The following is a 15,266-nucleotide window of genomic DNA, read 5'->3' on the forward strand; positions in this document are numbered from 1 at the left end:
TTACTCTTGGGCTCTCCTTGGTCTCACCGCGAATGTTCTCCTCGCCTTACTCTTGTGCGGGTTCTCCTCGCCTTACTCTTGTGCGCTCCTCGTTCCACCGCGAGCGTTCTCCTCGCCTTACTGCTGGTGGTCCTTTCTGCAAGGAACGACGGGGCCGTGTCGAACAAGCGGCATAACCTTGGTCTGCCACTTACAAATTCCGGTGACTTACCACTACGACCGGGGATTAACGATTTATTGACGATTAACGACTAATAACTAACGGCTGACGGCTGACGGCTGACAACTGACGACTGACGATTGACGACTGACGATTGACGACTGACGATTGACGATTGACGATTGACGATTGACGATTGACGAAATCTAATGTATCACTACGAGCGACGATTGAAGATTACCGAAGCATGATCTTCTCCAACCAATATAACTGGATATCCATGAGTCGCGGCGCGCAACCATTGGGCAATACTAGTATTTATGGAATGTTGAATGACTTGATAATTCTTGATGTCACTGTACATACGATGTATGATATGATAGGAAGGACGAGTATCTGTGACTTGGGAATGGAACATCTGCGATGCTCAGAACTCATGAAAAAAGCCGACGACTTACGAGGTGTCTGCGTACCTTAGGATACACAAATGCCGATCTGCCAACTTGGAATAGAAGGCCTTGCTGGTTTGGCGTGTTCGAATATACTCTACAATTTAATTTCTTACACAGTCCCAAGATACCCTTGAGGTGCTGGCCAGGCAGAAGAGTGCAGACTCGGTCCAACTGTAGTCTAATATGGGCAATTCATTCTCAATATGGAATACTATCATTGCTATGTTAAAGTACAGAGCCAAAGGAAACCACAGCACATCCAGTGCAGGAAACGCCTGAATGGCATCTCCCTTCAGCTCATTCACCATCGATTGTGGAGCCATTTCGGCGTCGTGCTGTAGCACTTTCAGTGATCCATTCGCTGTCGCCATTCTCCTCACCCAATGTGCGATTGGTGGAGAGCCGCCTCTGGATCAGGAATAGACAGGAGCTCATCCCTGTCTCTTGGGCGCGGAAGGAAAGCTCTCGCCATTGGTGCAGTGAGTGGACAGTCTTCGACGGCCCGCGTGTAGGTGCATGGGCGAGCAAGGTTGAGGCAACGCTCACAGGTATCTCGCTTGTTCGGATCGTTGTAACTGATCCTCTGACACTGCGTTCGCAGCTTTGGAGCGAAGACTTCGGTGATATTCTATTCTCATGTGAGCAGGTGCTGAACGATGCGGTGCATAGAACTTACCCCAGTCCTCGGGTCTCTAGTTCGATTGTCCAGGTTGTGGAGGTAGCATGAATCGCATGCTCTTTCGGGTTTACGGACTCGGGTTGACTCTCGGTCACTCTGGAAGGGTGCTCCAAAAGCATTGACACCAACCGCCGCAAGCTCGCTCTGCATGTCCCATTGCGACTTCATTCGAGATGCTCTGACAATGTTACCGGGAGGCTGGACGTCCACGATCGTGCCCGTCTGTTTCAGCCAATCCATCTTCTGTTCTTTTATTCTTGCGATCCCGTAGTCGCACATCCACACAGGTCGGCCCTGGTGAGTGAGTACCGCTTGGTTGAAGAAGCGGCGCCTTGCAATGCCCTGCGCATAGGCATTGAATGCTCCTGGCCAGCTCAATTGGGCAGTCCTGGGTCTGAAAGGATAAGCGGATACGAGTTCCGTGCTTTCCCAGTTACCATTTTCCCGCTGAAATTCGATTCTCAGTGCCCAAGAATTCGCCGCGTCCCAGTCGTACCAGGGGCCCTTGGTGGGCAATCTAGCCCAAGATCTGGGGTGTGGACAACCATTTTTGGTCATCTCAATCACTGGCCATACCCAGGTACCCAAGGGCAGCTTGAGTTCAGTTGGGACGGTAGGCTCGAAGGATCCCCGTGATGCTAGTGTCGCTGATCCTTGTTGCTCTATGGTGATGTAGATCCGATCGTTGCTGTCGCGAGATCCAGAACGAATTTGTACCGGAGTTCTCTGGAGCTGCAGAAGGTTGTTGTCGGGGAATGCAAGCTGTGTCCAGATCACTCTCTCGCCTTTGAGCCATTCAGTGATGGGACTGTTCCAGTTGCACCCATCACCGGCACCGTACGACTGTCTCGACCTGCAACCCGGCCAATCGGCCTTCTTGAAAGCGGATCTGGCCAGTTGCATCAACAACAAAGATGCCTCCCTGTCATTGTAGTATGAATCAACGTCGCTGATCTTTTCAGATTGGCTCTTGCCAGATCGATCCTGATAGTTCATGACTGCATCTGTGTACGTCTCGAACAAGCATGTGAACAGTTGCTCCGCAATAGTTCGAAGTTGCTCCTCATTGAGCAAGCAAATCGGACCCATGATGTAGTGATTTGCAGCACGGCTGGTTCTGTAATGATTGCTGTTTGTCTCGATATGCTTTACGCCTTCATGGCCACTATCGCGTGCAGCGAGGTTGTTTGTCGTGCCCGTATATTGTGATGGAAGGCGCTTGCGATCCTGGAAGTCGTAGTAGATCCGTGTGTAGACAGCACCTCTGTCATCATTTGACTGGACAGGCTCTAGGGCTGACATGAGTTGCTGGATGCTGAAATTGCCTCCACTGTTGAGAATATCGAGGACTCGAGGCCGCATACCTGCCATGATGGAGGTGACCATGGCGTTGAACTGTTCCTGGTTGCAGAGTCTGTCACGAAACCAACGGGGCAGAAAGTGGAGTTCATGGACATTTTCTTTCAGTTCATCTACATGACACGTTAGTACTGCTTTTCGAGCAGGATCATGAGTACTCACTGAAGAAAGCAGTTATGACTCGTCGAAGTCTGCCCTGCTGATTCATGGCAGCTGTGAGTTGATGGGACCGCAGATTTGGCAGGCGGATCTCGATCTTGACATCGCCATACAAGCGAGTGTCTCCGATGACCAAGAAGCTCATTGGAACCCAGCCTTTTTGTTGAGGTTTCTGAAATGGCATTGTCACATGTACCCATTCGCCGTTGCGCCTGTAACTTTGCCTTTGCAGCCTTCTGCCATGTTTGTGTTGTTGTTCACATTGTAGCTCTGCATTGCGATGTATGGATAGCCAACCGGCCAATCTTTGGGACGTTGAGGACTCGCCATGGCTGCAGCTGTCGGATGATCGGGTTGTTTTTGAAGGAATATGACTTGATGTGGTATGGAAGGTATGAGTATGCAGAAGGGAGAACAGGAAAAGGATAGGGAATAGGGCTCTATATATATGCGGGAGATGGTAGGCAAACACGTTTGCTACCGTTGACAATGGGTGACACTGATTGTCACCCATTCAGTGTTCGCTGCTATTGTTGCAGGCCTATTGTTGCATATTCAGGATCCCTATTCATTGCCCATGTCATACCCCTACTGGAATTGCGTTCCACATTGAATAACGATGTGAATGGTGAAGGCCATTGTTACCTGTTCAGAACCACTGCCATTGTTGCAGGTCTATTGGTGGATACTCAAGATCCCTATTCACAGCCTGAGTCATGCATCGATTTATATACGCTCTATATTGAATATTGTAGTAAAGTAGAACGCCATTAACACCTATAAATACTCGCCATTGCGGTATGCTGCTACTATTGTGTGCCCACTATCCCTATTCAATGTCTTGAGTCACAACGGTCGTTCGAAAGCGCCCTCTAGGGTGACTTGTGAACGGGCAACCGCGGCTTTGCGTAGATCGATAGCGCGGGCTGCGATTTATGGCGCTCCTGTCGTGAGTTGAGTCGTTCTGCTGACCTTGTTTGAGGCAAACAATCGAATTCCCGGCAGCTTTGCCAACGGACTTTCCTGGTGTCGAATGACCTCGGTCAATCCTGTTAGCCAGGCGCAGGCAGAGCAAGTCTCCGCAACTCCGTTCAAAGAAGCCAGGAAGATACGTCTCACACCTATATTGCGTCCATGGGATCGGATTGCTGGCACTGAGACGTACAAGCTCTTATTTTCAGGCACCATTGGGTATCGAGCAATCTCAACATCGTCATGTTCTCTTCGACCTTGTTCTGTCCTTTAGAATGTCAGGCTCGAAGTGTCCTCGGAATTTCCCGCACCTAAGTCATATAACAAGTTTTCCAAAGCCACCGATCTTGGTAACGACAAGATCAACGAGCTGATTTGGCAACCCTCGTCCACTGCGTAGAAAAGCAGCATGGAAATCTTCGCCCCTAATCGCGACTCAGGCTCCTCCGAACTTGGTGTTCCAACCGTAACTGTCCCACCTACTGTTGGTGGCGTATACGTTTGACATGACTGCTCCCTATGAACAAGGTAACGCAGTTTTCGTGGCTGACTGTCTCGCTGTCTCGAAGGGAAAGCTCTCGGCACTTTCCCAAAATCAGGGGTAATTCAGCCTTGCATTAATCACGTGATTGCATAATCTTCGCCGTCGTCGCAGCTAAAACGGGCCAATCGATCAAAAGCTGCTGGCAGTACGCTTTCCGTCAAGAGCGGGCGGCGAGGACAACACAAGGGGCAACAATCTTGGGAGGCAGTGCGTAATTGATTGAGCTTGGATCGGGGATCTACAGATGTGATACAAACTGCAATCTTTTGTGCTCTTCCAAAACGTATATCTTGTGCGCATGCCGAGGAGGAAGCACTTCCAGCAATTGCGGTCCGAGCGTGTCGGCCTGCCTGGGCACATAACAAACCCAATATAGACGCCGTCATACATGTTGATACCAGCGAGTCCACCAATCCCATGAACAGTGACACTGCTAAGGATCGCCAATGGCATATCGGCTAATCTCTCGACGAGCTCGAGTAAACCGAAGCCACACATGAGAAGGCGACGAGACCGGATCCCATCTTATCCTTTACGCCAAATCTGGCTAACATCGATGTCTTCTCGTACGGACCAGAGCCATCAACGCCGACCAGCGCAGACGGCAAGATGCTCACCACACAAAAGCCAGAGGAAGCCAGCCCCAAGCGGAGGACCGCCGGACAACACCGCCCGGAAAACAAGCCTCGTATTACAACCACTCCCTACGCTGGCGCTAGGCTAAGAGAGAGGTACGAGTATAAAATCATGATGGAATAGGGCATGGAGTAGAGCGAGAGCTGTTGACCTAGAAATCGACAATAGAGGGATTAGAGACTAATTCGATATTCGAGAACGACTATAAGCGCCTAACGCAGGTTGATAGAGAGAATAAACGGGATTTCATCATCAGCTAGCGTCAAAGGCTCTTCAACGCTCGTCGATCCGCATGACTATGTCACAGCCGTTGTCTCAATCTACAAAGCTGCTCGCCGTTTTCCAATTGGGAAGACATAGGCTGGCTACGAGCATGCTTGTATCAATGGCATAGTAACGTGACGGGACGAGAAAACGATGAGAGTCTTGCTACATTTCTGCAGCGGACTAGGTGAAGCGGCTTTCGCCTGCCGACTCAATGCTGCCACTAATTTTTGGAGACCTGCTGTGCAGTTTGATGGTATGAGTCCGGGGTAGGCGGAGCCAATAACGGTTGTCTAAGAGTTCTTCACATTTCAACCCGCCATCGGGTTCAAGCGCTGTCCTATGCTCTGCCGAAGCAGATATTCCTGCGTGTGCAGTCTTATATCAATCCTATGAGAGCGCCGACCTGCAGTAATTGAGCTCGATGACCGTAAATATCTAGTTGGCTGCGCGCGACCTTCCAATTGATCAGCTGAATTCCGGTTCGGATGTGTCACGGTTGGGACGATGGATGATGTTAAAGATAAATGAAGGTCTCATCACTAGCCTGGTCGGATACCTACTAGCTGCAGCAAAGTTCCTTCTAGCGGCTGGGTTCTCAATGTCCTTGAACCCTCTCCACCTGGCTCGTAAGACTCCATGGATATGGAACACCGGCTATCTCATGCACTGATAGTGGTCGACGCGTGACGCTTATCAGGCTCATACTTTTCGAGGTCTTCAGCTGGTGGGTACCGACTTTCGGACCCACAGCAGCGGTCGTGCCGAGCTACTATATCGCCTAACGGCAGGCTACTTGCAAGTGGTCGGAGAAATGCAAGCCTATCTGGAAGGGAAAGAGCCTCAAGCAGGCCTCGGACGTGGAGACCGTCCCTAGATCGCGATTATGTCGTGTTGGAAGACAGCATGTTTAAGGCCGACAGTGCCAAACATTCCCTGCTACCGCTTCGAGGCCAAGAAGGCCACCTGTTGAATGCGAGCTCTCATATTAATATGGTGGACTAGGGAGGAGGGGAAGGTTATCGAATATCAGCTGTTTTGTCCCGTAGTGGAAGTCAATCTCTAAGGATCCTTCAAATATCTTCTACAATATTATAATAAGCTACAGCTCGCCACGATTTTTCCAGTAGCAACCCCCGTTTAATCCTAAAGGGCATTATTCATAGGCCAGCCGCAAGTTGGGCAGTCGTGGAACGTTTCGTAAGATGAACTCTTCTAGTTACTCCTTTCTCTAGAGTTTTAGGATAGATTATAGATAGGCGTGAAAATATACCAGTTTAAGCTCGAGATCTAGGTTTATGTTAGTATAGCCTACAACGGCCTAGATAAGACTTATAGTTCGATGCATCAACGCGACCACGAACTATGTCTCCGCCTGTTCTACGCTCGGAAAGGTATCCTTGATCCCATACTTTCACCCCGCAGAATCCAACTCTTACAGAAATTAGAGAGTTAGAGAGACAAGTAGGATATGACTGTAAACAACTGTCAGTCCCTACGGAACCGCTGTTTTAGTGAGCGGGAACTCAGTATGTACATGATATACCAAAGAGACCGGAGTAATCGAAATCCAGTCACCAGAAGCGTTTATCAGCTCTCAGGTCGCACACTGACCAGGTATGTCACCTGCTGGGCTTGTAGGCAATTCCTCTTCCCTCGGTAGGACGCTTGCGAATTTGATAGGGATGTTGCGGCTGCAATTATTGGAGCAGGAATGCACATGAGATGACTTGCTCTTATTGTACTTCTTCCACCAACTGTGACTTCACGGCAGTACCATCTTCAATGGCGAAAGACGATCTCGACAGTGGCAATGCACTAACACGCGCGTTGACGGAAGCAAGGAGAACAAGGTGCACACGTCACCACGGCGGCTAATGACCAACCACGGGGAGATTGGACTATCTGAGCATCGGTATCATGATTGTGTGTAGGACAGTATCTGTCGATATTCCAAGACATATCTATATAAACGATAATGGCGCGTTTGATCTGCTCCGCTGCGAAGAGATGTGAAGACCCAAGCAAGCTGTCATACCAATGCGACCTCTTTCCCATTCGCCAAATGAACATCGACCCCATTCTGACTGTTGCCGGTACACCTGCCAGTCTCAATATTGCCGGTACTCTTGCCAGTCTCAGCCTTCCCTACTATAGCGACTAACAGTCGCAAAGGAATGTACACCTGGTAAGACCACCAGAAGGGTACAGGGTCTTGGGAACTATATATCTCGTCCTGCCACAGGAAAAGATGCTGGAGGAGAGATAGCCAGCTCCTAAGCAAATCAGCCACACCGATCTGCAGCCTGACCACCTTCATGAGCGGCTCATATCCGAGTTTCAGCAGGTCTCGACCAAGACAGTACACGCCACTCGAGAGAACGACTGGCGTAGCCACTTGATGATGCGAGGATTGTTGGGGAGCTGACAGAGCAGGCAGGACGTGGTCGTTGCAATTTTTGATAGGTTCCGACAGAAGGGATAAGTAGGCGTGACATATTTGAGCCGAAGCTTCTGCACCTTGGAACAGCAACACGCCAGCCAGAGAGCCAGGGGAGGCTTGCACAAGCAGGATATTCTGCACAGTTCCAGTGTCTGTGACTTGCTCTTCAACGCAAAAGTCGATTCCGATGTGAGTGGTGAAGTCATCACCTTGCTTGTCCGCAAATGTCTGCACAATGCGAAGCAAGGACCGGAAAAGAGCAGAGCCGGGATCCGCTGCTTCGATGCACCCGGTGTCTGCTTGCCGACTTGCGGAAAAGGCTGTGACAGAACCTTGGACAATAACGGCAAAGGTGGAATACCTTGGCATCCATTCTGTGATCTGCTCGAGCCTCCACGACTCTGAGCTGGTCTTCTTGATGGGAACAAGTGAGAGTGTTTGATAGGTCTGACTCAACGTTCGACGTGGGAGCATTGTCCTGACGGAGGTAACTTCGACTCCAGCTTGGCCGGGGCTGTAAAGCATGTACCTCCTAGTACCACGTGATCTATTCAATACGCTGTGGACTTCGTCCCTGGATTTCACCTGGTGTAGTTCCGGTACAGAAAGGCCCATGCCTTTGACCAGGGCCAAAAACGCCTCTCGCGATGAAAAGTGAGGAAGATCGTCCATACGAAGCGCGAAGCAGCGACAGTTTGTGGCCGTTTCAATGACCGTCCTCGCGTGGCCTTCGACGCTGGGATCGGCGCCGCTGGTACAGTTGATCCAAAGGTCGACGTGCTCTTCCTCGATGACGCGGACCAATGTTCGGATGTAGGCAAGAGCTTGTCTCTCCCCAGATCCGGCGGGTAGGCGGTAGAAGCTGTTCAAGACTCGAGAGAATCGAGAATACGTCGGAATACCCCCCGGCTCATGGTCTGCCCCGACCACTCTGTGGCCATTCTCGTGGAATGCTCGGGCCAGTCGAAGTCCTTGGGGAGTGTTGATCCCACTGAGTAGCACCGTCTTTGAGCCCAACTCAGCTTGTTCGTGAGGCCGCCGCCGGAGAATGTTCCGGTCGGTGAATGAGATGTACAGGTAGTTCATAAAGAGCAGTACTGTCGACAGCGGTATGAAGGCAACGGCTAGTCCCGCAAAAAGGAGGGACTGTATCCTCGTCGACTGTTGCACACTGTATTGCGAACTGTTGAGGAACTGGTTGAATGACATGATCGCTCTTGATTTCGACATCGATGCAGTTTGATATAACGAGCCAGTCCAGCCGCTGATGAAAGATAACGCTTTCGCTAGGTCAAGCAGGCGGCGTATGAAGCCTAGCCTTGCGACAACAACGACTTTTGCATTGCGCGGTGATTGGATTGCCCCCTGTAGCTTCGACTAGAAGACGAATGTGCGATGGATAAGAATATTGGATGGTTTGGAGGAGGTCCTGCCAGTATGACAATGCCCATGATGGGCCCATCGAAGTATGACGGGGAGAGGATGATGACGATGGACGGTAGCGACTGTTGGGGGGTGGAATATAGCTGTCTGACGTGTCATAGAGCCGCTGAAATGCAGTGGAGTCCAGCGGAAAAGGCTGCACATGTGAATGCACTTTCGGCTGTCAGACAAAATCCTGCTAATCCCCCGCTATAACGACATGGGGTCACTATTATTGGTCAGATTCCCGATCATCCAAGATCTAAGCTTGTTTAAAACATGAGTAGCTCGCGAATCCGCCAATGATAATTCATATCACGTAAATAAAGTTACATGAACAGCATCATGGCGAGCTGAAAAATAGTAAATACAAATCAAAGACGAGCCTGGAACTCTTGTCCGTTGCGGGTTGCCGTTTTTCTCGTTGTCCTGTCCTACCATCGGCGGGAGAGCACTGTCCCAGTGTATCTCGATTCTTCTGCGCCCTGCTTGATTTTCACTCAAACTTCTACCTCGTTGCCCCCAATAATTTCCATCGCCCGTCGCGCTGTTCTTTTCTCCGATCGAAGGGACGAGGCGACTCAAGTACCTGCACTGACACGGAGGCCAACAGGTGCTCCGCATTCCCCATCGACGACATGGCGCATCAAGGACAAGCAGCCGACTACTACAACAATCAAAACTACAACAGTGGTCCGTATCAACAGCAGGGTTACCAGCAGTATCCTCCTCCTCCTCAAGTGCCCCCTCAAGGCTATCAGCAATACCCTCCTCCCCCGAACGGTCCTCCCCAACAGCCACCTCAACCGCAAGAGTCAAAATACACCCAACAACCCCCTACTTATGGCGCTCAATTCGTTCCTCCCCAAGATGACAAGCAAAGCTTTCAGGATACGTTCAAGATACAGAAGCCCAAATTCAATGATTTGTGGGCAGGTCTCCTGGTAGGTCAACACAGGCGCATAAGAGCAATGGGATCTGGGAGTTGACAAGATCTAGCTGATTGCAACCTTCTGTGGATTCGTGGCAGTTTCGGGCCTCACCCTCTATCGCTACTCGAAATATCACAAGTTCAATGGCGGAGGCATCTATGGTTCCAGCAACGACTTCTCCCTCAACACGAACACCATCATCCTTTTCGTCTTCGTCCTTTGTGTCGGATTCGTGGTCAGTTGGGCTTACTTTCTCGCCGCACGCGCATTCACAAAACAATTCGTCTGGCTCACTGGCATCTTGAACTGTGCGTTAGCCGTCGGTACAGCCATATATTATCTGTATCGCCACTTGTGGGGAGCGGGCATCGTGTTTGCCATTTTCGCCGTCTTCGCCATCATCTGTTTCGTCAGCTGGATCCCGCGCATCCCCTTTGCGGTAGTTATGCTTCAGCAAACGATGGACATTGCCAGGATGAAACGAGTCCACGTTTTCTTGGTTAGCCTCATCGGCGGTATCGCCAGCGTGGCATTTGCCGCATGGTTCTCCATCACTTTGGTTGCCATTTATGTCTCATATGAACCCAGCAATTCTGGCTCCAACCCTAACCCATCTTGTGACGACGGCGGCTGCTCCAGCGGTAAGGTCATTGGTCTTGTGGTGTTCACAACATTCGCCGGATACTGGATCTCCGAATGGATCAAAAACACCATCCACACCGTCGTTGCTGGCGTGTACGGAAGCTGGTATTTCTGTGCTGGAAAGCCAGGGGGGATTCCCAAAGGAGCCACAATGGGCGCCTTCAAACGAGCCACCACATATTCCTTCGGGTCAATTTCATTCGGCAGTTTGATTGTCGCAATCATCAATATGCTTCGTCAAGCCTGCAGCATCGCTCAGCAGCAAGAGGGCTCCCAAGGCAACATCATCGGTTCCGTCATGTTCTGTATTCTTGGTTGCATGATTGGGATCCTCGATTGGCTTGTCGAGTTCATCAACAGATACGCATTCTCCCATATTGCTCTTTACGGCAAAGCATACATTCCGGCGGCCAAAGACACTTGGAAAATGATGAAAGACCGTGGAATCGACGCATTGGTCAATGACTGTCTTGTCGGTCCGGTTTTGACCATGGGTTCCATATTCGTGGCCTACCTTTGCGCACTCTTGGCTTACCTTTATCTCGAATTCACCAATCCCGCATATAACGATGGCCGGACATTTACGCCTGTCATCATGGCTTTCGCCTTCCTCATTGGGCTGCAAATCTGCCAGACATTTATGACTCCTATCGGATCAGGAGTTGACACTATTTTTGTGGCAATGGCATGGGATCCTCAGGTGGCAATGACGGACCATCCCGAATTTTATGAGCGCTTGGTGCATGTTTACCCACGAGTTCAGGATGTTATTCATGTTTGAGCGCCGGGGTCTCCTTGGAGATGGCAGGTTGGTGATCGGGTTGATCTGGGAGACTAAGCGTCTGCAGCGATCTCGCACTACAGTGTATCAGTTTGAACCCGATACCCTACCGGAATAAATGCCTATCTTCATTCAATACCATTGGTGTTTTTCCAATGTTCCCTGCACCTTCTTGAATCGCCCCTATCTCAGCTGATCGGCATATCATCCGACATTTGCCAAGCAGGAACAAAGGGCGTCTTCCCGTGGAATTGTATGGACGTTGACCAGAGCCTTTAAGCGATATCTTTCCTGTGTTTCGGCGGAGACAGGCTAATGCAGCATTGCAGAGACCATAGGATCTCGGCTATACGTTTTGCCAGGTATGCTCCAAATATTTGGAGCCTACTTACGGAGGTGTGCATCAAATGTAGTTGCCGCGCTAAAGTTGGATGACGAGGACGTCAAAAGACCATTAATTTTCTTTTCCGTTGCTCCGGGCGACAGTCCCCGGAGATATCGGAGCTCACTCTCTACCCCTAAAGCTCGCCTATCCTCTAGCGCTAAGCTACCTAAAGTAGATGATCTTTAGTTAAGAGCTTAGTTAAGGCTGCCTAGAACAAGAGAAAATCAATTGTCAGTTATGATCCTTCGTCATTCAACTTTAGCGCGGCAACTACATTTGGTGCACACCTCCGTATCGTCGCAGCCATCCCGAAGCGGCAGCTCGTCAACCCTTCTATCAATCCTTTCTCCATGACGACACGCAACGGCAGGGGTTTTGCACCGATAGTCACCGTTACTTCAGACATTTGACCAATACTGCTGTCTGCTTCCAATCTCCCCTCGAGCTTGTCCATGATCGCCCTTTCAATCTCTGCATGCAACCGTGTATCGGCACATGGATGCGGTGTTCTCCTTCCAGAAACTATTCTGGCCTTCTGAATCAGGACGTGATTGTCGCGATAGCGCCAGTCTGCAGGAAGTTGCGGCCAAACATTGCAGTTGATATGGCGGTCACAGCGATTTTCACTAACCACCCGGCGGCTCGCCTTCGAGTGTATAAGACTGCATCACCACCCTCAGTACCGTCCAGCTTGGTTTACAGTATCGGCTTCCAAACAGCTCCTATCAACGCCTTGAGTAATGGATATCAACACGGACAAGACATTTCCAGCGGGTGAAATTCCGGAGAAGACGCCCAATGAGTTCGCCAGACAAGCCAGTATTGCCACAAATGCCTCGCTCGACCAGGCATTGGGTGAACTCGATATATCAACCAAGGATGCGGACGAAGCATTCACGTACCTGAAAGATCACCCGAATGCCGATGGAGTGCGTCAAGAGGCCATTGCCATATTGTCGGACCCGAAAGCAACCAAGCGGCTACTGCGCAAGATTGATCTTCAAATAGTGCCATGCATGATTGCCGTGTACTTCCTACAATACCTGTAAGTGGCTGCGAAGATGAACTTGGGGATGACAGAACTGACATTCGCCTCAGCGATAAAACCACGATTTCCTATACGGCTGTTATGGGACTTCGTGAGGACACTCATTTGCATGGTCAAGACTATTCGAACATTGCCATGATGTTTGTAAGTGGCTCTTCCTAACGTTTGCGTCCCTATGGACCCTAACATTTGAGTCCTGCAGTATATCGGCTTCCTCGCTGCAGAGTTTCCAACGCAATACTTGGCGCAACGCATCAGTCGGCTCGGAAAGTATCTCGGCGCAAATGTGATGCTCTGGGGAGTCGTCCTGGCGTCAATGGCCGCTTGTACATCCTACGCCGGGCTGATGATCACCAGAGTGCTTTTGGGAATTTTTGAGGCTCCCGTTGCACCAATCCTGGTCTTGATCATTGCCATGTGGTACAAAAAGGAAGAGCAGGGCAGACGAGTCAGCTACTTTTACGTCTGCAACTCGATTACACAGATCTTCGGAGGTGGAGTGGCCTATGGCGCCAGCTTTTCCAAGACGGGATTTGCCAGCTGGCGCATCTTCTTCTTGATCATTGGCTTGATGACCATCCTATTGGGTTTCCTGGTCTTCATGTTCCTGCCCGACTCGCCGGTCAAAGCCGTCCGTTTCACCGATGCAGAGAAGATTGCTGCCTTGTTGCGGGTCAAGGAAAACCAGTCAGGCACTCAGAACGCGACTCTCAAGAAGGCACAGGTGATTGAGTCGTTGAAGGATGTCCGAGTTTGGCTCGTATTCCTCTCAGTGCTTCTCACGTCAATTCCCAATGGTATGTGACCCGTCCTTGTCTCCACATTCTAGAGAAGCGAGACCTTGCTGTGTTGTTACCCTCGGACTGTTACTGACATTGGACAAACAGGCGGCCTCTCAAACTTCTCCTCGATCCTGCTTACCACGTTTGGCTACAGCAGCCAACAGGCTCTTGTCTTGAATATGCCCGCTGGCGCGGTAGGGATTTTTGTCGTCCTCCTCTCCGGCTATCTCTCGGACCGCTGGAACGATCGTTCACTTGTCATGCTCATTTGCCTCATTCCAACGATCATTGCGGCGGGGCTGATGTACGGGCTTGATCCGGAGGGCATTCCCAAGAACAAGGGCGTGCTGTTGTTCGCTTCCTACTTAAGTGGCACATTTGGTGCTGCTTTCATGCTCCTTCTAGCTTGGAACGCTAGCAATCTCGCCGGGCACAGCAAGAAGGTCACCGTCAATGCCTTGACTCTGGTCGGCTTCTGCTTAGGCAACATCCTGGGCACTCAAACTTTCCAGCAGAGTGAGGCTCCGGGCTACAAGAGCGGGAAGATTGCAATCGTGGCATGCCTAACGGCGCAAGTTTGTGTATGCTTTGTTCTGAGATTCTGCAATGACCGTCTCAACAAGAAAAACAAGCAGACACTTCAGGGCATGAGTGAGGAGGAGAAGGCATTGGCACGTGAGAAGCTGGCGTACAGTGACGAGACGGACTTGCGCAACCCGTTCTTCGTGTACACTCATTAAGCGAGGGATATGCGATTGGGCCATGTGTATGGATCGGTCAGGCTGGCGGCACTTGGGAACCTGTTAGCATATGGTGGCTGTGGTAAGGCCGAAGCTGGCGGCAAAGTTGGTGTACTATGTAGAGCACGATCAAACAAGCGCTTAGCGAATATAAGAGACATCTGCAATAGCTCGCAGGTTAAGCTCGTTTCCGGGTTTCTAATACTAGATCTGATCGCTGATTAACCGCGCAAGCCATCACCAGTCGCACGGTCAAGAAAGTGGCGTCGGGCTGTATGCAGACTAAGGATGCATATAAGCAGGGGGCATAATGCAGATCGACCGAAATTCAACGTCAACCCATACAGTCCTCACTCCATGAGTTCTCCTATACGATATAAACTACATATATCTGGATTCCAACCCCTTCAACATCCGAAACGCGTGGCTCGTCCGGATCTTGCGGTGTCCGAGCTGTCGCGTCACGAGTCTGGTCGAACGAAGCGTACGTACGGCTGACCACAGCCTTATGATCAGCAGGACTGCGCCTCTATCTTGCGAAGCCTTCTTACGGTCCGAAACCATGCCCCCAAACCACCAATCTGGAATCAACGTTGCTATGATTGGACCCATGGCGGCCCTGTAGCAGCTACAAGCTCCTGGAAAGGATGGTGCTCAAGGATTTTGACAGGCCTCTGTCACTCCCGAGCCACCGAATCAACGCCTGGGAACCAAGAAAATCCTCTCTTCCCATCGGAGTCGGTGACATTATTTATGAAGTGGCCTTGCGATTCCAAATCCCACGTATAATTCCTTTGGGTCCAGCTGCGCCCGTTTTACCGGAGCAGTGCCTTTGGTATCAAGTATGGAGGGGTTCCCCAGAGACG

General features: G+C 50.6%; 4 protein-coding genes across 4 annotated transcripts; 2 read left to right on the forward strand and 2 right to left on the reverse strand.

Annotated features, from left to right (window-relative positions):
• Nucleotides 1–988: 988 nt before the first annotated feature.
• PV05_02809 (uncharacterized protein) lies at nt 989–2,993 on the reverse strand (the record flags this gene model as incomplete). The annotated part of the gene is made up of 3 exons (XM_013463407.1): nt 989–1,240; nt 1,289–2,763; nt 2,813–2,993. 3 exons carry the CDS (start codon nt 2,991–2,993, stop codon nt 989–991), a joined length of 1,908 nt encoding a protein of 635 aa, XP_013318861.1.
• A 4,126-nt stretch (nt 2,994–7,119) lies between these two features.
• On the reverse strand, nt 7,120–9,139 carry PV05_02810 (uncharacterized protein). Its single transcript, XM_013463408.1, has one exon. It carries the CDS (start codon nt 8,896–8,898, stop codon nt 7,258–7,260), a length of 1,641 nt encoding a protein of 546 aa, XP_013318862.1. The 5' UTR covers nt 8,899–9,139; the 3' UTR covers nt 7,120–7,257.
• A 399-nt stretch (nt 9,140–9,538) lies between these two features.
• Nucleotides 9,539–11,846, forward strand: PV05_02811 (uncharacterized protein). Its single transcript, XM_013463409.1, has 2 exons — nt 9,539–10,034; nt 10,090–11,846. Exons 1-2 carry the CDS (start codon nt 9,729–9,731, stop codon nt 11,443–11,445), a joined length of 1,662 nt encoding a protein of 553 aa, XP_013318863.1. The 5' UTR covers nt 9,539–9,728; the 3' UTR covers nt 11,446–11,846.
• A 724-nt stretch (nt 11,847–12,570) lies between these two features.
• Nucleotides 12,571–14,400, forward strand: PV05_02812 (uncharacterized protein; the record flags this gene model as incomplete). The annotated part of the gene is made up of 4 exons (XM_013463410.1): nt 12,571–12,875; nt 12,929–13,022; nt 13,081–13,675; nt 13,766–14,400. 4 exons carry the CDS (start codon nt 12,571–12,573, stop codon nt 14,398–14,400), a joined length of 1,629 nt encoding a protein of 542 aa, XP_013318864.1.
• Between the last annotated feature and the right edge of the window lie 866 nt (nt 14,401–15,266).

This window comes from Exophiala xenobiotica, assembly GCF_000835505.1.
Source record: "Exophiala xenobiotica strain CBS 118157 unplaced genomic scaffold supercont1.2, whole genome shotgun sequence".
NCBI lineage: Eukaryota > Fungi > Ascomycota > Eurotiomycetes > Chaetothyriales > Herpotrichiellaceae > Exophiala > Exophiala xenobiotica.